Here is a 22,180-nt window from a genome sequence, read left to right on the forward strand (position 1 = left end):
GCTGAAAGCGCCCGGGGAAATATTACATCAGATGAAATGACAATGATTAAAATCAGCCTCTCCCCCGCCCCCTCCTCGAGCCCGGAGGAGGCCCGGGCGCCGCGTGGCCGGCCGGCGGGGGGCGGGGGGCTGGGCCGCGGAGGGCGCTGGGGCCTGGGCGCACCGCTCCCTGGAGGGTCCTGGCCGCGGCCCCGGCGGGAAGGCGCGGGCTCCGGGAGAGGAGGGTGGGGATCGCCCGGCGAAAGGAGGGGAAACGACGCGTTTTTGTCGCCGAGCGCGGCAGGCGCGGGCGCGCGGAGCTAATTGCGACTCTAATCCTCTGCCCCGCGGCGCAGCCGAGCCCCGAGCCAGGAGTCGCCGCGCGCGCCCGCTCGCGCTGGGTAATTTGGGGCCGGATTGCTGCCCTTTGCGTCCGGGCTGGGCCGCGGCGAGGCGCGGGCTACGGGCTGAAGTGGGGGGCTGGTTTTCTCTCCAGCAATCGAAGGAGGCCGCCGGAGAGAGAGGAGGGAGGAGAGGAGGTGGGAGCGGCGGGAGGGCAGCCGGAGAGCGGCGCGAAGAGGAGGCGGCGGCGGCGGCGGCCGCGAGGAGGGGAGGAGGCGAGGGGAGGGTGGGGAGGGGAGGCCCCGGCGCGCCGCGCCGCGAGGGGCCGCGCGAAGCGGGGGCCGGGGCGGGAGGGGTGGGTGGGGGGAGGGTTGGGGGCGAGAGAGAAAGTAACTCCAGGACGAGACCGGAGCGACCCGCGCAGCGAGCATAGGCGGCGAAGCTGCGCCCGGCGCCCGAGACCGGCGGCTGCGGGGGGCGGGGGCTGCGCCCGAGCCCGATCTGCCGCTCCGGCTCCGAGGTAAGCCTAGCGCGGGCGGCCACCGCTCAGCGCCGCGCACCCCTGTCCCCGAAGTGGCTGCGATACTGAGAAAGTCGCCCGGCCAGGGTCCGGACCTGGGCGGGGGCGGCCGCTTTGTCCCTCTGCTGGGCGGCGGGGGCTGGCGGCGCGGGGGCGCCCAGCACAAAGGCCTGGTGCGAGAGTGGGGCTGCCCACGTGGGCTGGTCCTGGCCGCGGGTGGACCCTCCCCACGCGGGCGGGCTCGGAGCTTCCTGCCGCGCGGTGTGTGTGTGTGTGTGTGTGTGTGTGTGTATGCGCGCGCGCGCGCGCGTGCAGGTCCCCGCACTCTGGCCCCTGTTCTGGGCCGAGCGCCCTGCAGAGCTGGCGAGTTTCCGGGGTCAGAAACGGGCTCACGCAATTGGGGCTTCGAGGTGGACAAGGCCCGGCTTGGCGCCCAAAATCAGAGAAAGTCTCCAGCGGGACAGATGTGCGTCCTCTGACGCCCACCCCAAGAGTCTGAAACCTGGCAGGAGGGGCTGTCGCGCTGGTGGTGGTCCCGGGCGCGCAGGGTTTGGGGCTGGGAGAGGGCCGCGATGAGACGGGATCGCCGCCTGCAGATCCTGTTCCCCGCTGCCCGCCCGCACCCCCTGACCTGGACGCGCGCACCGGGCACACTCGCAAACACACCCGGGGGCGGACCCCCGCCGCTGCAGCGCCTTTCTGTCTTCTGGCGGCCCCCACCCCCGACTGCAGAAAGATAAGCTTCAAGTTTTCGCTCCGTATCTCAAATGTGCATGAAGGAATTTAACTGCACGAGTGAATAACAGCATTAGTTTCAATTAATTTTTTTTAATCCCGGCAACAATAAACTTTGAGAACAAAAGCGCTTTTACGTCCTTAATTAGGCGAGCTTCCCATCTGTGGTCTCCAAGTGTCTGCCTCTTGATTTAACTTTGTCCCCGCCCCGCCTCCACCGCAACCCCTCCCAGCCCAGCCCGGCGCTTCGGGTGCCGCGGCCACCCCGCCCCGCGGCGCCTCCAGCTCTGGCCCAGCCGTCTCCCGTCGCCCCTAAGTTCACACCGGACGGCTGGCTCCGCGGCGGGGCGAGGGAGGGGGGGGAGCTGGCGCGCACCAGGTGGCCCGCCTGCCTCTCGGGGGCCACCCCTGGGACAACTGTGCAGGCCCCCGGGACTTTCGCCCCGGGCCAGCGCCCTGAGTGCGGAGCCGAAGGGAGCTCGAGAGGCGCCTTCTGTTTACCTTTCATGGTTAAAATAACAGCTTAGCAAAAAAGCGACTTCACGAAGAAGCGATTTAGTGAAATCGTCTCAAGCTGCCGCAGCTCAGCCAGTTTAATCACCCCCAGAGAGCCGAACAACTGCGAGCGCAATGGGACACAAAATCATTTTGTGTGTAAATGAGCGTGGCATTCTGCTCACTTCTCTCTGCTCGGGCGGGCGGGGCTCGGCGGCGGGCGGGCGGGGACCCGGGTCTCCCGCCGCAGCTGGAGAAGCGGGTCACTACCGGGCCAGTTTGGAAACCTGTGGGCCCTCCCGACCACTATCTCTGAGGCCCCTGCAACAGGCGGGCCAGGGCGCACTGGGGCTGGGTGGTGGGTTTGATGCTAGTGCTGGTGGAATGAACTTGTATCTCTCACTGCACCCACTTTTGTGCTTCTGACTTAAGCAGTGGTCTCGGAAAGAGGGTCGTGGTCCTGCACAGATGCGCTTGTTGGGGGAAGCCTTGGAGATTCACGGCAAGGCGTAAAGCCTGGGGCTTCCAACGGTAAGTTTCTGGTTTGCCACAAACATCAGGTTGTGCTTGGGAGGTAAAAGGGGCTAAGAACGGTGGATCGACTTCTGTGATGGGGGCATGGTGTTCATGTCACTTTGGAATAGTGTCCTGGTATTGGGTAAAATATCTTGCAGTCCGCTTTGATAGAATTTCGGCCAGAATTCCTTCCTGTTCAGTTTATCCTCAGCACGTCTTCCCTTCTGACTCCTCCCCCAGCAGAGCCTCCTAGGGCAGGATAATCCATTCCTGAGGTCTGTTTTGGTTCTCGGAACTCCTTGAGCTAAGTGACCTGGTTTTGTTTTTTTAAGCTTCTGGAACTCAGGAATGCCAAAAGCAGTGGACCCTGAGCCCACAGGCCCCAGTGAGGGTATACATTACACATCACTGTCTGCCCATTGCAACCTCCCACCCCAGTTTTATGTCAGGAAACTTCCCCGGGCACTCAGGGCAGACTAAGTCACAGGAGAGCAACCTTGCTTACGTTTGCAGGATTTGATTCTCATTGGATTAAAATTGGATGTTGAATTTCAAGGCACAGATTTTGATCCCAGAGTTTTAATGGGCAAAAGCAATCCCATGGGTCCCAAGAATGTCATGTGGTTGCTCTCTTAAAGATTAAACCTTCAAGAGTCGTCCAGGGTAGGTTTGTGGAAGCCAGTGTCTGTGGATGTGTGAAGGGGGGTGACTATTCACGTGCAAATCTCCTCCTTCCTCCCTTTTAAGACAGCTGTAAATCAGTGAACGGGGCTGCAGAATTCTGTTCCTCCTGCATAGGGCCTGCAAAGCGCCCCTGGGTGTGGCTTCCGGGGACTGAGGGACAATCTTATTTCAGGTGGCTACAGCACGGAGGAGAGTCACTGAGTGCCTCTGGGGAGGAGCAGTAGAAAGGGTCCATTGGTTGATCTGCTTGCTCTCTGCTTCCTCCTGGCCATCTCCTGATGCCTCAGGGGTATGTGATGGCAAGGGGTCTGGAATGCATTAGGCACAGACAACGCCACTCTGGGAGTCTGGGGAGAAACTGTGAGGTGCAGACTAGGCAAACAAAGACAGGTTTTCTCTGCTATTGGGAGCCACAGAGAAGAGGTGGCTTCCCAGGTGACTTGCCCTTATCCGTGTGCCTGGACTTCTGCATAAAGGCTTCCCTGTGTCGGGGCAGATGCAAGCTGTATCTTATCACCATGGGGATGGTACTAAGAGAGGTCCTAGGTTCCCCGGCCCATGGAGGGTGAGGGGTGCTTTCTGAGCCTTGGTCCACGAGGCTTTTGCAAGAGGAGACACGCTTGGTAACATGGCTTGAAACAAAAATACCAGGAAAATCTGATTTGTTCTGAAACATTTTGGGGCAATAATGGTGAGCATATGTTTCAGTGCTGTCATTAGCCGAATTAGCAGACATGGAGCTGCCCAGAAAACACATGTGTGAGTGTGACCGTGTGTGTGTGCATGTGTATGTGTGTCATCTGCTACAGCCTGGAGGCCTGCTTCGGGGTGTGGAGACAGATAGAGAGATAGTGGTGGTGGAGTCAATCAGGGAGGGCTGCATGGACCTCGCAGGGTCTCAGAGAGCATGCAGAAAGAACGATTCTAAGTGTCTTTGACTCCATGGTAGATGACTATGAGGAATAAGCCTTCTCTGGTTTCGTCGATGCCTCCCGCAGATACTCTGGGCAGGGATGGAAGCCTAGATGCCTCACCGCAAGGAGCGGCCGAGCGGGTCCTCGCTTCACACACACGGCAGCACCGGCACCGCGGTGAGCCTGCAGGGTGGGCTGGGTCCCCACCAGGGGTCCCCTCTTTCCCTTCTTCCCCAGCACCTGTTCACTGGCTGCCCTTCCTTGGGGCCATGACACTCAAGGTGGCTGTTGACTGGCTGTAGGATTATGTATTTTTGAAACAAAAATGCTCTTAATTTGATGTGAAATTTACTACATGTATAAAACTCAACGCCTTAGGTGCTGAGGAAGTCACTAATTTAGAGGTGTCTCGTTACTGAGACAAACTTGCAAAAAACCCCTGAATCCCAATTCACAAATTGGTGATTCGTTTGTCAGGGGATATTTCACATCTAACACATAAGCCCATGACCTTTAATTAGAATTTTGCAGTTTGTTTTATGCCCCTGGAGGCTGACACCTTGAAAAATTTTTTTTCTTGGTTTCTTATTGCTAATAAGCATCTTTCTTTTTCCCTCTGGTACTTTGAAGAAAATGATGCAAATACACTTAATTACAGTGGTGGCCATAATTTGTCAGCTGAATATGTGATCAGGCACCGGCAGAAGTGATCTGATTAGATCTGTGATCACACTCGCGATAAAGGGAGTGCATGGCCATGTTGTGGAGAAACTCTTGTGTTCCGCTTTATTTTCATCTCTAGGAGGGAGGAAACATGTCCCGGCTGTCTCTCACCCGGTCGCCTGTGTCTCCCCTGGCGGCCCAGGGCATCCCCCTGCCAGCCCAGCTCACCAAGTCCAATGCACCTGTGCACATCGATGTGGGCGGCCACATGTACACCAGCAGCCTGGCCACGCTCACCAAGTACCCTGACTCCAGGTAAGAGTAAGCCCCTTGAAACATCAGGCATGTGTGGGTCAGGGCAGCAGCTGTAATCTGCTGCCTGGGGGATGGGGTCTCTCCCCCCTGTCACTCCACCCACCAGGCTCTCCAGGGTGCACAAGCTGACACAGCCTGAGGGAGCTGGGGTTGGGGAGTGCGAATCTGCCTGTTGAAAGCTGCTGTGCACAAAGGCTTGTGACCCTGACTTGGCAGCATTGGTAGTGCAAGGTGCACCTCCTGACCCACCTGCAGGGGCCTAGGGCTTATTCAGAGCCAGCCCTGCCTGAGCCTGCCAGCAGCGGGCTGGGTAGTCTCACGTACCTTCAAGGTTCCTCTGGAGGAAGACTTAGGCCTGGCCTCTGCAGAGGGTCATTTGTGAGTGATACTGAGTAGGTAAGTCTTGGGGTTATGGGGGTGGGTATTTAATCCTATTTCCTATTCCACCCCTGGGAAATTCACAAGCGGGGGGAGGAGGAGCTGCGATAAGCAGCAGTGTGTCATCTTTGTCATTTTCGGTGGCCACTGCTGGGCCCTAGAGACTAGCAGCAGGCTTTCCTTGGAGCTGGTGTTGCAGTGACTAACTAGGAATGAACCACATACCTCAGCAGTGGATAAAGGATCTCAGGCCAGGACTCTGGTTGGGGGCTCACAGGTACCCTCCATGCTGCTGAACTTACAGGCTGCCCAGGCCCTTGGCCTGCGAGAGGTACAGGGTGCTGGGTGCTGCCAGCTCTCCTGCTCTTCCCTGCAGGGCGTTTCTCTCCTGGGTGAGGGACCTGCTTTCCCCGTTGGCACGGCAGCAGGACTGACCCGAGGTGGGGTGGGTCTCTGAGCAGCTTGCTCAGCCGAGGATGTTTGCTCCTGGCACAGAGAGGCGGTCACCGCTCCCCCGGGGCTGCTGAAGGCTGAGCGTGGGATGGCCAAGACTGCGGGCATCACCCCTGTGTTACGCATTTAAAATAACAGGAGACGTTAATTAATCCCCCAGACACTGAGGGATCGTCTCTGGGGAGCATACGTGGCAGGCTGCATTGTCACTGGTGTGGTGGCTCAGAGCAGGGAGGATGGTAGTACGTGGCGGTGGCTTTCTGAGCCTGTTGGGGCTGCAGGGGAGTCTGTGCAGGGGCTGGCATGGTCCCTTGAGGAGGAAAAACTGGAAATGGATGCAGTGTCTAGTTCCAAATTCAGAGAGTCTAGGGTGCAGATGGTGACTGGTGTTCCAGTACCCCAGGTGGACAGAGACTTAGCCTGGGGTCCTGTGGCCTTGGGGCTTGTGGGGTGGGGACAAGAGCCACGGGGCCAGGTGAGCAGTATCGGCCTGTGTGCTCACTCACAGAGCCCTGTCTAGGATGGGAGATGGATTCTGCTTATTTAATTTCCATTTTGCCTTCTGCGGCATTTCCGAGTTGTTTGAGATAGATCATCCCTTAATCGGTTGACGACATTTGTGAAATTCATAAAACTTTTGCCCACAACCCTCTCTGAAGAGTGTTTCCTGAAATCAGAGTTTCCTGTCTGGAGTAATCACAGCCCAGGCCCTGGGGGAGGCGGGTGGGAGGGGCTTCTCATTCTGGGCTCTTGGCTGCTGCCTGAGAGCCGAGGGCAGGGGGCCATCTCCCCTCACCCAGCCGCACTGTGCTGCTCACCCATTGCTCTGCTCTGCGATGTAGGGTGTGCTCTCATGGGGAGCTAGGGCCCCTGTGGCCCTGTGATCTGGCACTTGGGACCCTCCTGGTGTGCCCAAGGGGTGGCAGTCTATGTTCGTTCTTCCCCATGGCTGGGGCTCAAGGTGAACCTGTTGTTCTGCCTGGATGGCCTCTGGCTGCCATGGGGGCGCTCTGCAGGCCTGAAGCTTTGGACTAGAGATCAGGAATGGTGTGACCTGTAGGACAATCAGGAGCCAGGGGGCCGGAGGGCCTGAGAAGTGGGTCAAGCAGCTGTGCTGGCAAGAGCCCCTCAGATCTCTCTTGTCCTTCTTGTAGTGAATTATTATAATACAAGCACTGTTTGCCACCAATTCTGGAAAAAAATCAATCTCACCTAGTGTCACTGATCTATGAGACACCTGGAGATGGAGGACTAAGAGTGCTAAGGTCCTCAGGGTGTTTCTGGATGGTGGTGATGACCTGCCCTAGGCAGCACTGTAAAAGCTGGGACCTCCACCCTCAGTTCCCACCGGGAACTCTGCCTGGACTTCTGGGTCTCGGCGGTCGGGGTGGCCTGGGTGCTGAAGAGCCTCGTGCCGGGTGCCTCGTCTGGTCTGCCTAGGAACAGTCACTGGTCCTCACCTGAGACAGCTGAGTGCAGCCGGGGCTGGGAGTGGACTCCCTGGGCCGGCCCCCTTGCTGGTGTCCTGCCTGCTTGACACCCATTAGATGCCGCCAGCACAGCCACACTCTGACATCCATCCTGACTGTGGGAAGCATCAAATGAAGATGGTCAAGAGCTTCAGAACTCTTAAAGCCTCGTGCCTGAAACAGCCAGGAAATTGGAGCCAGAGCTTAAAAAAAAAAAAAAAAAAAAAGGAAATAAACAAGAAGACGAAGGCCGTCCTGATGTTCCCCCTTGTGCACACAGGGCGGGTGATTGGAGGCATCTTTTCTGTCCCTGAGGGTCCCAGCTGTTGCAGCATGAACTGGTCACCTAATTCCGTGGAGGACTTCGGAAGCCAGCGCCTCAAACCCTGCAGCCTCTCTCAGGGGGTGACCTGGGCCGTTTTCCACGGGGAATGTGGAGCCCCTGACAGAGCTGGGAACTCACACCTGCAGGGCTGAGAATGGCTGGGGGCTCCTCCATGGTGATTATCCTCACCTTTCCTCAACCTGCTCACGTCCTTGGCAGCCTTGGACGCCGAGGGCATGAAAGGCCTCTGTCCTGGGAGAGGCTGTATGGCTGCCGGTTGATCCAGGAGTCGACACTGAACCATGGAAAGATCTAGAATCAGCCTGTCCTGAAATAAGGCAGATGGAGAACCTTCTAAACTTGGACCAATGAGACAGCCTAGAACCTATCCAGCCCTGGAATGTGGGTGCATGAGGAGTCTTCTAGACCAACAGGACCAGCTAGAGCCTCAGCCAGACCTGACGTCAGAAGGGTCGGGAACTCAGCCAGGCCTAGAATGCTGCCTGCTTACATGGACTTTGGCGCTCCACTGGGAATGGTGGGGAGAGTTCCCAGAGAGGCCGAGGGTTTGGATCTGCTGACTCCCCTGTGGATGTAGCTCTTACTTCCTACCGGTGCCACACGTGGACCTCAGCCACTTGCCAACCACTGCCCATGGTATCTGGCAGCCTGGGCCAGACCCATCTGTCTCCAGGAATGCCGGGTGGCCCTCACTCTGACATCTGGATGCCCACGCTCTGCTAGGCCAGGTCCTAGGGCCTTTGTAACTGGAGCCAGCTGTGGAACCCACAAGCCTTTCCAGCAGGGGCTGTGACCTGCAGTGCCATTGTCACCAGGCCTAGGGGGTTGACAGGGCTCTTCGGCTTTTACAGCTCTGAGATGAATTGTATCTGGGTGGCTGCAGCTCTGGTTCCACAGACTCAGGCTCACAGCAGACTCTGACATCCCCATGCCCATCCATGAGACAGCCTTGCCCTTTTCTTTCTTTCTTTTAAACAACAGTGTTTGGCTTTCTTGGTCAGGCTGGAATACGTGGTGTGATCCTGGCTCATTGCAACCTCAAACTCCTGGACTCAAGTGATCCTCCCACCTCATCCTCCCAAGCGGGCTACAAGTGCATGCCACCATACCCAGCTAACTTTTAAATTGTTTGTAGAGATGGGGTCTTGCTGTGTTGTCCAGGCTGGTCTCGAACCCCTGGCCTCAAGCAATCCTCCACCTCAGCTTCCCAAAGTGCTGGGATTACAGGTGTGAGCCACGGTGCCCAGCTAAACCGTGTCCTTTATACTACCCTGTTAGGCCAGAAATCTGCACTGTGTTCCCAGAGACTCCATACCTGGACAGACCATCATGGCTGATGCATTGAGTGTTCCAGGCCATAAGAGCATAGGATGGTGTGGACGGGAGGCCCTGAGGGCAGACTTGGGTGCTCTAACCCCCTCAGCTCCTGCCCAGCTAGTGTGTCCTGGGTGCAGGTGGCAGTGGGGCAGGACCCTGGAGGCAGCTGACTTGGAGTGGACAGAGGAATGGGCTGCTGTTGGGACAGGGGGCATCCCTGCAGGGGTCCCTGCTGGTGCAGGCAGAGAGTGAAGGGTTTAGGCTCCAGCTTGTGTGCAGGCCAGGCTCGGAAGCCTGGGTCCCAAGCTGGAGCTACTGTTCTCCCAGCTGTGCAGAGAAGCTGCCACCTTGGCAGGGTCCAGCTGGGCAGGAGTGTGGCCCTGCCTGCTGAAGGATGTGGTGGTGCTGCCTTTGGGGAAACAATGCCAACCTCCCTCCTGTTCGAACACCAAGCCAAGCCCTTGGCTATCCCCACCCCTCTTTAGGGTTCCTAGTTATCCATAGCTCGACCTGGGTTCTGCCAGGGCAGTTTCCAAACCAGAGCTGGCCGCTCTGGGCACTGGGGAGGTGGTATCAGTCCTGGCTCTGAGACCTGGCTCCTTCTCCCTGGAGTGGACAGGGACAGGCATCAGGGGCTCCCCAAGACCCTTCTCCCGGTCTTGCATTTGTTAGAACCACTGCCCTTCAGAGGACAGGGTACCGGCACCTGCCTTCTCTCCAGTCCCCATCCCCCACCACTAGGTGTGGTATGCATACACTCCAGCATGTGTGCACATATGTATGCACTGTGGCGCATGTATGTGCATTTTTTCTGTGTGTGTACATACTGGTGTGTGTGTATGTCTGTGTTGTGGCATGTGTGCAAGGGCCCTGTTGCTTGTGTGTACCGTGGCACACTTGCCATCCCTCCTGTCTGCCTCTGTTTTCTCCCTGTGGGCTCCCTGAGTGAGCGGCAGTAGGGGATTTGTGCCGTCATGTCTCTAGGTACCTGGTATTGACAGGTGCGTGTCCTTTACTGGATGTGTCTGGGTCCGCGTGATGTGTGTGTGTTGGGAAGGAAGGGACCGTGTGACCCCGTGCCTGTTGCACAGGCCTGTTGTGTCTCACACTTGTTTACATGGGTTGGGTGGGGAGGATGTATGTCCTGGCTGGTTTACTGGGTGTGTAGCTGTTGGCAGGGGTATTGGATGGTTCATGTGCATTTTCTGGATGGATCTGTCTGGCAGGGTGTGTGCACCAGGCCTGTGACCAGCTGGTTTGTGTGTAGGGGATAAGGTGCCTGTGTCTTGCCATTGCTTTCCAGGCCTGTAACATAACATGTGTTGGCGGGCTGGTGTGTACAGCTGGGTGTGCCCCTCTCTGGCTGTGACTCGCGGGTGTAGGCAGGATGTGTGGTGTGTCCTGTCAACTGTAGCCTGGCTGCCCTGGGTGTGTGCAGATGTTGCCAGGCCTGGAACACTTCCAGAGTCACCTACGTCAGGTCCCTCGCCCCTCCAGCCGTGTGGGCCCTAAGGAATGGGGGCAGGGCGTGGGAAGACAGGTGGACTTGGCCCCATCCTTCAGACATCCCACCTCACCTGTCTCTCCTAGAATAAGCCGCCTCTTCAATGGCACTGAACCCATCGTCCTGGACAGTTTGAAGCAACATTATTTCATTGACCGGGATGGGGAGATTTTCCGCTACGTCCTGAGCTTCCTGCGGACGTCCAAGCTGCTGCTCCCGGATGACTTTAAGGTAAGTCCATGGCTGGCGGCCCCCCTGCGCTGCCTGTGCGATGGCATTACACAGGGGACGCTGTGACTTAATAAATGGACCCCTGGTTGTCATGGTAACCATAAAAAGTTAAACGATGAAGCCGAGGGCTAAATCAGTTTTTCTAAACTAATTTTGTTTTCTCACATTTTTAGCTTATTTATCAGGGTATATAACAACAATTAAGCTGCGGAACATACCCCAGCTGAACATTTGTCGTGTTTAAACATGGGCGCGTGCCAGCGATATAGTAGTTAGAGGTTCATAAATCTGTTCCATCGGCCAGGCGCGGTGGCTCATGCCTGTAATCCCAGCACTCTGGGAGGCCAAGGTGGGTGGATCACTTAAGGTCAGGAGTTCGAGGCCAGCTTGGCCAACTTGGTGAAACCCCATCTCTACTAAAAATACAAAAATTAGGCCGGGCACGGTGGCTCACGCCTGTAATCCCAGCACTTTGGGAGGCCAACGCGGGTGGATCATGAGGTCAGGAGTTTGAGACCAGCCTGGCCAAGATGGTGAAACCCTGTCTCTACTAAAAATACAAAAATTAGCCAGGCGTGGTGGCAGGCCTGTAATCCCAGCTACTCGGAAGGCTGAGGCAGGAGAATCACTTGAACCCAGGAGGCAGAGGTTGCAGTGGGCCAAGTACTCTAGTCTGGACGACAGAGCAAGACTCCATCGCAAAAAAAAAAAAAAAAAAAAGAGGAAAAGAAAAGAAAAAAAATAAAAGGATAGCTGTAATTAGACTTTGAAAAATAAAGTATTAAAAAAATACGAAAATTAGCCAGGTGTGGTGGCAGGCGCCTGTAACACCAGCTACTTGGGAGGCTGAGGCAGGAGAATCTTTTGAACCCAGGAGGTGGAGGCAGAGGTTGCAGTGAGCCGAGATCACATCACTGCACTCCAGCCTGGATGACAGAGCAAGACTCTCTCTCAAAAAAAAAAAAAAAAAAAAAAAAAGTCTGTTCCGTGTTGGGCAATTTGCAGGGAGAAAAGCCCTGATGACCGAAACAGATACCCTTTAAACAAGGTAACCTCCAGGTCTCAGGGTGAGCCCGTCAGGGCAGGTGACCTGGTTCCCTGGGTCCTGCCTCAGTGGTGAGCCCCTCTCACGTGTCAGGGACCCTGGGAGGAAGGAAACTCAGACCTAGGGTACACTGGCATATACTAATACTAGCAAATATCTGTCCTTCCTTCCTTCATTCCATCCTCTATTCAAAGGACCAGTAGCCCTGGGGCCTTGTCTTTCATCCAACGCAGTTACTGGGTGCCAGCCACTGAATTCAGGCTGAAAACAGTGAAACACACAGATTAGGCCCTGCCCCACAACACTTACAGTCTAGGAGGCAGACAGATACTGAACTTGAATTCCATGTGACCTGGGCTGGGTGGGTTTGAAAGACACAAAGTTCATCTGGGTGGTAAAGGCAGAACGGGGCCAAACAGGTGTGACGGCCTTGGTGCAGGGGATGGGGGCGGCAGATGGCTTGATGCATTCCAGAACTGGAAAGAAGGTATCAAGCCTGGAGCCTTATGGCCTGGGAGGGGAAGGGCAGGAAAGGAGGCTGCTGTTTGATGTTAGGACCTTGGCGGGTGGCCCAGTGCCTGGCATTTAACTCTGAATGCAGTGGAAGGGGTGTGTGCAAGGGAAGGGCAGTTAAGTCTGCAAATTGGGAAGATCTCTCTGACTGTTGTGTGGGGAAGGAGGCAGGGAGGGGTGGGGGTGGGTGCAGTGAGGCAATTATGGATGAGGCCCCTTCCCCAGGCCAAGGGAGGCTGGGTGGAGGCTTTGGATGGACCGGGATGGAGATAGAGAAGATGGCGCAAGGTGGCACATCAGACTTCTGTTTAGCACAGGCACAGTGGTTCACTACGGTCATCCCAGCACTTTGAGAGGCCGAGTGGGGAGGATCCTTTGAGGCCTGGAGTTCAAGACCAGCCTGGGCAACATAGCGAGACCCTGTCTATACAAAAATTTTTTTTTTAATTCAAAAAGGCCAGGCGCAGTGGCTTACACCTGTAATCCTAGCACTTTGGGAGGCCGAGGTAGGTGGATCACCTGAGGTCAGGAGTTTGAAACCAGCCTGACCAATATGGTGAAACCCCATCTCTACTAAAAATACAAAAATGAGCTGAGCATAGTGGTGGGCACCTGTAGTCCCAGCTACTTAGGAGACTGAGACAGGAGAATTGCTTGAACCCAGGAGGCGGAGGTTACAGTGAGCCAAGATCGCACCACTGCACTCCAGCCTGGGCGACAGAGCGAAATTAAGTAAGTAAGTAAGTGAGTGAGTGAGTAAGCAAGCACCACTGCACTCCAGCCTGGGCAACAGAGCGAAATTCCGAAATTCTGTAAGTAAGTAAATAAATAAATAAGCAAGCAAGCAAGCAAAAGCATGTGGTTGTGGCAGTGTAAAGGGCCTCTTGCGGGTGCCCCGGGGCTTGTGGCTTGAATTCTGAGTTGGTAAGTCGAGGCCCGGGGTGGACCAGGCTGTGGGAGTGGGGTTTCTGCCCCTGCATGGGCAAGCTGGTGGGGCATCAGATGGAGAAATTCTGGGCCATGACAAAAGATGGGATTGTCTGGTATGCAGTTATCATTTAAAATCTCAGGAGAATGGCCAGGAGAGGTAGCTCACACCTGTAATCCCAGTGCTTTGGGAGGCCAAGGCAGGAGGATCATTTGATCCCAGGAATTCCAGACCAGCCTGGACCTTGTGTCTACAAATAATAATAATTATTATTATTATTCTGGCATGATGGCTCATGCCTGTAGTCTCAGCTGCTTGGGAGGCTGAGACAGGAGGATCCTTTGAGCCTGGAAGTTCAAGGCTGCAGAGAGCTATGATCACATCACTGCACTACAGTCTGGGCTACAGAATGAGACCCTGTCTTAACAAATAAAATAAAAATCTCAGGAGCAAGTGAGAGTGGAGAGAGCAGAGGCCCAGGATAGAGCCCTGAGGAACCCTTGCATGGGGCAGAAGAGGCAGGAGGGGCCACTGACCAATGAGAGGCTCAGGGGTCAGGGTTAGAATCTAGGCCTCCCTGGAGGCAGTTCCAAAAGCCAGGACCAGCAGGTGGAAGGGACTTAGGGCCTGTAGGTCAGGGGGCTGGGCTTCCTTGCCTCTTCCTCAGGCATGAGTCATGGGACCTATGGGACCTTGGCCACTCCTGGTGGGGTGGGTATGGGTGAGCGTGTATGGTGTGCATATGTGACCCGGGGCATGGGGCCACTATCAGTGCCTGAGGGACGGTCTGTGTGAGCCTGCTCTGCCCAGAAGGGGGCTGCCTGGCAGGGGGCAGGCTTCCCCTCCCTGGACACTTTATCACACTCTGCTTGTTTGGGCAGGGGCTGGACCAGGCACTTGACACATCTTGCATCCTTTGATCCTCACTTTAATTCCCTGAACTGGTTGTTTATATCCATTTTATACATAAGGGAACTGAGGCCAGGTGCAGTGGCTCACACCTGTAATCCCAGCACTTTGGGAGGCCGAGGCGGGTGGATCACATGAGGGCAGGAATTCAAGACCAGCCTGGCCAGCATGGAAAAACCCCGTCTCTACTAAATATAAAAGTTAGCTGGGTGTGGTGGCAGGCGCCCGTAGGTCCCAGCTACTTGGGAGGCTGAGGCATGAGAATCGTGGAGTTTGCTTTGAGCCAAGATCGAGCCACTGCACTCTAGCCTGGGTGACAGAGAGAGTCTGTCTTTAAAAAAAAAAAAAAAAAGGAACTGAGACGTTCAGTGAGTGAGGTATAGAGGTTTAGAGGTCTCAGGGCTGGTTGATGATAAAGGTGAAAATCTGACCCAGGCAGGCCTGGCTGGAGAAGAACTGTTTTTGCTTCCAGGTGGGCTGTGAGCTTCTCCAGGATGGGCACAGGCCGGCTGCCTTGTGCCCAGCATGATCTCTTCTCTCGGTGGGATTCTAAGGCAGCAGCAGGTCCCCAGGCATAGGCACAGCCTCCTCCTTTAGTGGAGCTTCCGGTCTTTCCATGGGGAGGCTTCACTGCCCAGTCCCTGGGGCCAGATGGAAGAGTTCAGGGGGGCTGGCACAGGTGCACATCAGCGGCTGCCCTTGGGACAAGCTAGGTTCCTTATACTTGCAAACACTCAGTTGCCCCATCTGTACAATGGGTGCAACCGGCCCAGTCCACACGATGCCCTGGGAGTCGCAGTTCCTGCAGAATTGGTTGGAACCGGCAGGCCGCCTCCCACCTCCCCCTTCCCCCGCTCCCCCCACCCACCCCTACCCCGACACCTACATCAACACCCTGTGCGCCTGTCCCCAGGACTTCAGCCTGCTGTACGAGGAGGCGCGCTACTATCAGCTCCAGCCCATGGTGCGCGAGCTGGAGCGCTGGCAGCAGGAGCAGGAGCAGCGACGCCGCAGCCGGGCCTGTGACTGCCTGGTGGTGCGCGTCACGCCCGACTTGGGCGAGCGGATCGCACTCAGCGGCGAGAAGGCCCTTATCGAGGAGGTCTTCCCTGAGACCGGAGACGTCATGTGCAATTCGGTCAACGCCGGCTGGAACCAGGACCCCACGCACGTCATCCGCTTCCCGCTCAACGGCTACTGCCGGCTCAACTCGGTACAGGTGAGGGCTGCGCGCTGCCCCCTCCCCGCCGCACCCCCGGTGTCCGCGGAGCCCTCCAGGGGCAGAGTGAGCTGGAGGGAGGCGCGATCCCTGAAATGGTGAAGCCCTCCGTGCCATCCTACAAAAAAGGCAACAATGTGTGGATGCATAATTTATGTCCCTCTCATAATTAAATGATGGTGCCTGGGGGATGGACTTAAAAAAATCGATCTGAACTTTTTTTTTTTTCCCTCCAAAAGGATGTTCTATAAAAATGGCCCAGAGTATTTTCAACAAAGTGTGCTTCATTTGACACCCACATTCTGACTTTGGATTCGAATTAAACCCAGGCAACAGGCGAGGCAGGACAGAGGCTGAATGGAAAGGTGGCCTGGAGCCCCTTCCCTCTGCCTGCTGACCTGGGAGCCGCAGGCACCCACCAGCTGCCAAGAGAATCCCTGGACCGGCTCTTCCTGGATGGGTCCAAGAATTGGACAGCTCAGATGGAGTGAGGGCCTATTTTCCAACAGATCTTCGCAGACCCAAGAGCTTGGCACATTTCCGGTTTAGGGTAGAATGGGCTTTGCAGGGAAGAGGTCCCCCCATGCATGCATTCCACAGCCTGTTGGTCAGAACTTGCTAGTTGCAGGAGACAGGTGTTACACACAGTCATCAGACCTCACCCTCACAGAGACACAAACCCACATAGTTGTGGATGCCTGCAGAGACTCAAATATTGAGAAGATTTCTCCTTTTTCTCTCCCTCCAGAGCTCCCACTAGCTGATGTGCCCCCAGGCCTCAAACTACCTGGAATGCACAGCTCAGGGAAGCCACTGGATGCCTAGAGGCTGAAGGACAGGGAACTCTCCATTATTGGGGCAGGACTCAGTTAGGCAGGATGCTTGGGGCCATGTGTCTGGAGAAAGGGCACAGGTTACACCCTACAGAAGAAAGAAGGGACCCAAAGGCTCTTTTTGCCTCCTGGAATCAAGGCCCTGAGGGCAGCAGAATGGTGACCTGGGTGAGGTCATCCAACTGGGTTTGGTAACCTGAGGGGTCACTGGGCCTGGCAACTTCTGTCCCTCTGATGGTGGAACCCAGCACGTGGTTCTGTAGGGACCTTTGTCGGTGAGCGAGACTGATACCATCACAGAAGGTGCTCTGGCTGGCTGCTCCAGCAGGCACCCACCTGCCTGCCAGGCCAAGCCAGGTGTCCTCTTGCAGCTTGGCCTTGATGACCTCTGTTTCTTCCTGGGCAGGTCCTGGAGCGGCTGTTCCAGAGGGGTTTCAGCGTGGCCGCGTCCTGTGGGGGCGGCGTGGACTCCTCCCAGTTCAGCGAGTACGTGCTTTGCCGGGAAGAGCGGCGGCCGCAGCCCGCCCCCACTGCTGTTCGGATCAAGCAGGAACCCCTGGACTAGGCCCTGCTTCAGTGCCTACCTGGGCCCCCCCAGGAACCTGGAAACAGTGCTGGGGAGTTCTGCCTGTGTATGCTTTGCCATGGGCATGAGACTGAGGGTGAGGCTAGAGGGTCCAAAGCTGGCCCAGCAAGCACCAGGGCCCCAGGTGTCATGGCAACAGAATGTAGGATGCTGGAGGCATGCCTGCAGAAGGACTGTTGATGTGACCCAAAGATGCAGCAGTGGGAACTCGGCTGCCAGCTCTCCCAGCCCCTCAGCTTCCCAGCCTGGCGCAGCATCCTCTGAGGCCCCAGGGCCTGCTGGGGTGGGTTTGGAAGAGTCGTCTGCAGCTACTTCAGAGGAGCTGTTTATCCCTCTCCACGCAGGGCAGACTCTGGCGGGTCTCCTAGCGTCCGAGATGGCTTATTTTTCTACAGTATTTAAAATGGATGCAACCCTAACTGCAAAAGTCAGAGAGGCTGACAAGGACCAACGCTTCTTTATCTGGTGCTCAGTTCTCAGTCGGACGTGCAGCATGGCCACAGGGTGGACCAGCTGCCTGGCATTCAGGCCCAGATGCCTGCAGGGCTGGGGCTCTCGGGACAGATGCAGGGATGTGTGCTGCAGGGCTGCTGGGAGGAGAGTGGTGGGGGCCTGAGGGCTGAGTGACTCTGTAACCACCTGAGACCTTCACCTTTGCCGCCGTTGGGGGCTCAGGCTGCACTCCCCAGGTCACCTGACCTCCTACTGCCCGGGGGCTTCTGGTTCTGTCTGTGTGGACCGGCACCTGGGCTGCTGGAGAAGTCTCCTCCCATTCGGACCAGGCTCAGGGCTGCACCTTACCTCAGGAATGGGCCCCACCACAAAGGGGCCCATCTGTCAGCAGCGTCTTCTAGGTCCCCAGCTCAGGGAGCCATCCCCAGCTCCAGTTTTCTCATGCGAATATGCACAGAGTTTTAATTAAACTTGTTACACTAGCCTGCCGACGAGACCTGGACACAGGCAGACCTGGCGCTCTTGAACCCCGATTCCAGTGAGGACTGGCCCTGAGGAGTCCTTGCAGCCCTGCTGCCCCCACCACGACAGGCCCAAAGATGGACACTGCCCCCCCCGGCCTTGTGACAGCTCCCGGAGTGTTCTCCAGTGGAGAAACCACAGAGGACTGGTGGGCGGGGCTCCCCAGCCATCACCATCCTGTGTACAATGGCTGTAGACTTGTATATGGCTCCTTTAATATTGTAAAGATGCTGATGTACAATTGTCGTGCGTTTGTGTGAACACATTGCGTTCCCAGTCCATGCCATAAATGATGCTCTCAAGCAAAAGACTGGAGGCTCTGTCCTGTGCAGAAGAAGCAGCCGGACTCCCGCATTCGATGTTGTGCAGGGAGGTTTGGGGGCGGAATGGATTCCTCCCTTGGATCTTCAGTTCACATCGAGGAATAACCCGCAGCGGTGGTGGGGGAAGGTCAGTCGCTGGGTCTTGAGCTTGGTGTTATTTATTGCATTTGGGTGCCTGTCCCCTCCGGGCAGCACAGATTCTGAATCCTGATTCACAGCCCCTAGCCAGATGGGAACTGGGAAAGAGACAGAAGGCGTCTGGGTGCTTTTGAACCCTGTCTTAAATGTTTGGGATTTTCTCTCTCACTGTTCCTTGGTTGGGGATGATGTCCTCTTTAGACCCCCACGTAATGGTATGAGGAGGTGGCAGGCGGTGGCTCAGGCCAGCTGGGGGGGGCCGAGTCGTGCTGCCAGCGTGAGACCTGCAGTTCACCTGAGCACAGAATGAGATCTCAGTATGCCTCTATGTAAACAGATTCACATAGGCCTCCAATTTTAATGAGACTTTTTTGCATTTTTTTCTCAAAGCCCTTATGTTCTAACCCATGAGAACCATTTTACCTGCCCCCTAAGGGCCACCAGCTTCGACTTGCCTCGGGACAGCCGCACAGACCAGCCACTCCCTGTCCAAGGCCGCAGAGCAGACGCCATTCCATTGTACAATCGAATTTGCTGGACAAACTTGATAGGTTTCTTTGCTTAGCAACGAGCCTATAGTTGGCACATCTGCGTTTTGGCATCTGAGGCTCCCATCTGAGTGGAGGAGAAAGTGTTGTGTTTATTAGCAAGGAAGTCTTGTGAAAACAGCTCGCTGCTGTGTGTGTTTATGGATTTTTCTGATATAACAGCCAGCATGGTTACCAAGTGGTAGAGATTCTCGAACATTCTCAAACTCTCTTTTTGGGTAAATCATTGTGCTAAAAATAAAATTTATTAATAAAGAAGGGGAAAAAGGAGTAACTACCTGACTAAATGTTACTCTAATTTATTTATTTCTTTACTAACTAAGTAAAACCAGGAAGTATGATTTTACATCAACCAGAGAATTTCTGAATTTATAGAGAAATACTATGTTCCCATAATGATGCTATAATTCTAATATATCTAGTCCCCATAAACAGTAAGTACAAATTATCATTCCTTTAAAGCATTTTTACACTTCCTGGAATGAGTATATTATAAGCAATCTTTTGTCAAATGCCAGCAGTATAAATGTTACTTCTGCTCTTTGTAAACCTCAAAACTCATTATTCTTGATTATAAGCAACTGGACAGAACCGTGCCAAAGCTTCCCAGTTTCCCACCAAACCCCTGCCAGTGAGTACAGAGAACTCCCAAAGCCACAGCAGGTGGCCCCAGCCACTGTCCCACTCACTGGGGGCCCAATGCCAGGTCACAACACTAATAATATCTTTCAAAAAATGTGTCTTTTTTTTTTTTTTTAAAGCTACTGCTTGACTGTTCCTTAGAATAAATAAAGGATATTTTATAAATTACAGCTCTAGCCCTTGGTTTGTAATTCACGGAAGCAGCCACAATCAGGTACTCCGGCATGAGTCCTCGGGAACCACCACTCCCCACACTTGGGACCTGGTGTGGCTACTGAATAGGACCTTAACATCCCAAGTCCCAAATCCCAAAGCTTCCTGATTTGAGGACCGACCAGAGAGCAGCAGTGTGGTCTCTATGTGCTCGGTGCATATGCTGTTGGCAGATCTGGTGGGGAAGGTGGTACAGGCATGGCCTCCCTTCACCTCTCCAGACCCCCAAGCCTGGACTCAAGTGTTCAGGCTGTGATGAGCGTGTTGCACTATGTTGGTTTTGCTTATGTATATATCTGTGAACCAAACCACTAACACATTTGAAAAAAGGAAAGTGAGCGGGTCACAGTGACTCATGCCTGTAATCCCAACACTTTGGGAGGCCGAGGCGGGAGAATTGCTCGAGCACAGGAGTTCAAAACAAGCCTGGGCAATTTGGTGAGACCCCATCTCTACAAAAGAATTTAAAAATGAACCAGGCATGGTGTCCTGTGCCTATAGTCCCAGCTACTCAGGAGACTGAGGTGGGAGGATCACTTGAGTCCAGGAGGTTGAGGCTGCGGTGAGCCATGTTCGCATCACTGCACTCCAGCCTAGGCAACAGAGCAAGCCCCTGTCTCAAAATAAAATTAAAAAGAGAAAGCACAGCCGAGTGTGGTGGCTCATGCCTGTAATCCCAGCTCTTTGGGAGGCCGAGGTGAGTGGATCCCCTGAGGTCATGAGTTCAAGACCAGCTTTGGCCAACATGGTGAAACCCCGTCTCTACTAAAATTACAGAAAAAAAAAAAAAAGCCAGACATGGTGGCATGTGCCTGTAGTCCCAGCTACTTGGGAGGCTGAGACACGAGAATCGCTTGAATCCGGGAGGCATAGATTGCAGTGAGCCGAGATCTCACCACTGTACTCTAGCCTGGTGACAGAGCGAGGCTTCATCTAAAAAAAAAAAAAAAAAAAGGGAAAGCACAGATGTGAGAAATGGGGAAACTGTATCCATTAAGCCACTGACCAAGAGAATATTTAACTTGACTAAGCCCATCAGAGCCTGCTCTCTTCCCCTCCCTGGAGGCCAACCCACGTTCTTGGGGGAATGCTGTCTGCCAAGATAGCCCCATCCCATCTCAGCCCTGCCTTCCCTCCTGATTCTCCAGAGACAGGAAAATGGCTGCATTGGCCCTGGAAGATACTGTTTCTCCTAAGTAGATGACCAGGTGGAAAATACAAAAATGGGAACTGCCAGGGGATATTCAGTTGGAGGCAGGAAAACTGCCTCAGTTCAAAACAATAGGGAGGTCTCGACAGAGCTAGAGGGACAACTGATGGCCAGAGAAGGCGGCCGCTGGCCTGGATGGAGTCTTGCCTCTGGGCTGATGTAGCTGTTGTAGGAAGTAGGATGTCACAGTTTGATGGACATCTCAAGGGGGGTTGGCAAATGTGTTTAGCCACGAGGCGCAAGTCAGTCAGGTAATATTGGTCTTGTCACATGTGTGACGAGAATGTGGGTGGCTCTCTTTGCTCACCCCAACCCCGCCCAAAGGAGAAGACTCATTGTAGAGAGAAGGCTTGCCCTCACCTGGAGATCAGCGGCTGGCAGCCATCTTATCTCTGATGGGAGATTTGATGTGGAGTTACCTGCACTGAAGAGTCTGGGTCACTGTATAAGGTAAAAACCCACATCGTTAACTGCCACAAATTTTAAAATTATCTACAAATGGATATGCTTAGAACAAATGGTAAGAATAGGGTCAGGGCGGTGGCACACACCTGTAATCCCAGCACTTTGGGAGGCCGAGGTGGGTGGATCATTTTAGGTCAGGAGTTCGAGACCAGCCAGGCCAACATGGTGAAACCTCGTCTCTACTAAAAATGGAAAAATTAGCCAGGCATGGTGGTGCGCACCTGTAGTTCCAGCTACTTGGGAGCCTGAGGCAGGAGAATTGCTTGAACCTGGGAGGCGGAGGTTGCAGTGAGCCGAGATCTCACCACTGCACTCCAGCCTGGGTGACAGAGTGAGACTCCTTCTCAAAAAACAGGGGAAAAAAATGGTAAGAATAGAAGGATGATGTTGATGCATATGTGTCAAAAGCAGCTCCTGCCTTTATTAGTGAGAGATTTCTCATTAGATCAAATGAACTTTCTTGTCAGTATCCAGAGAAACCTACAAAGTCATCACAAAGATAAAGCTCTAATGTCCAACTTAAAGCCCGAGACAAAAGATGGTCTAGGGCACCTGCTTGGAGGAAGTCTATCCAGAAACAACGGTATTTAGGTTAAACTGCTAAATTCACTAACTAGGGCAGAGAGGCACTGAAACATTCCCTCCAGAACCCCTTTCCATTAAGAGTTCACTCCTGTCACGCCGGGCGTGGTGCCTCACGCCTGTAATCCCAGCACTTTGGGAGGCCGAGGCGGGCGGATCACAAGGTCAGGAGATCGAGACCATCCTGGCT

General features: G+C 54.9%; 1 protein-coding gene across 6 annotated transcripts; it reads left to right on the top strand.

Annotated features, from left to right (window-relative positions):
• Nucleotides 1–113: 113 nt before the first annotated feature.
• KCTD15 (potassium channel tetramerization domain containing 15) lies at nucleotides 114–19,688 on the top strand. 6 transcript variants are annotated; one of them, XM_045381067.3, is made up of 7 exons: nucleotides 114–841; nucleotides 2,504–2,602; nucleotides 4,270–4,362; nucleotides 4,988–5,163; nucleotides 10,717–10,861; nucleotides 15,170–15,475; nucleotides 16,715–19,688. In XM_045381067.3, exons 3-7 carry the CDS (start codon nucleotides 4,297–4,299, stop codon nucleotides 16,871–16,873), a joined length of 852 nt encoding a protein of 283 aa, XP_045237002.1. In that variant the 5' UTR covers nucleotides 114–841; nucleotides 2,504–2,602; nucleotides 4,270–4,296; the 3' UTR covers nucleotides 16,874–19,688. The 6 variants fall into 6 exon arrangements, with proteins under 6 accessions (XP_045237002.1, XP_045237003.1, XP_015296408.1 ...); XM_045381068.3 differs by having other exon boundaries at nucleotides 2,507–2,602; XM_015440922.4 differs by having other exon boundaries at nucleotides 114–380.
• Nucleotides 19,689–22,180: the final 2,492 nt, after the last annotated feature.

Source organism: Macaca fascicularis, chromosome 19 (genome assembly GCF_037993035.2).
Source record: "Macaca fascicularis isolate 582-1 chromosome 19, T2T-MFA8v1.1".
Lineage (NCBI taxonomy): Eukaryota > Metazoa > Chordata > Mammalia > Primates > Cercopithecidae > Macaca > Macaca fascicularis.

Excerpts from the sequence above, each read along its gene's own strand:
- KCTD15 (XM_045381067.3), top strand. The coding sequence starts at position 4,297 with ATGCCTCACCGCAAGGAGCGGCCGAGCGGGTCCTCGCTTCACACACAC. Across the intron at positions 4,363-4,987 it reads ACGGCAGCACCGGCACCGCG|GAGGGAGGAAACATGTCCCG; the intron begins GTGAGCCTGCAG and ends TTTCATCTCTAG. Across the intron at positions 15,476-16,714 it reads GCCGGCTCAACTCGGTACAG|GTCCTGGAGCGGCTGTTCCA; the intron begins GTGAGGGCTGCG and ends CTTCCTGGGCAG.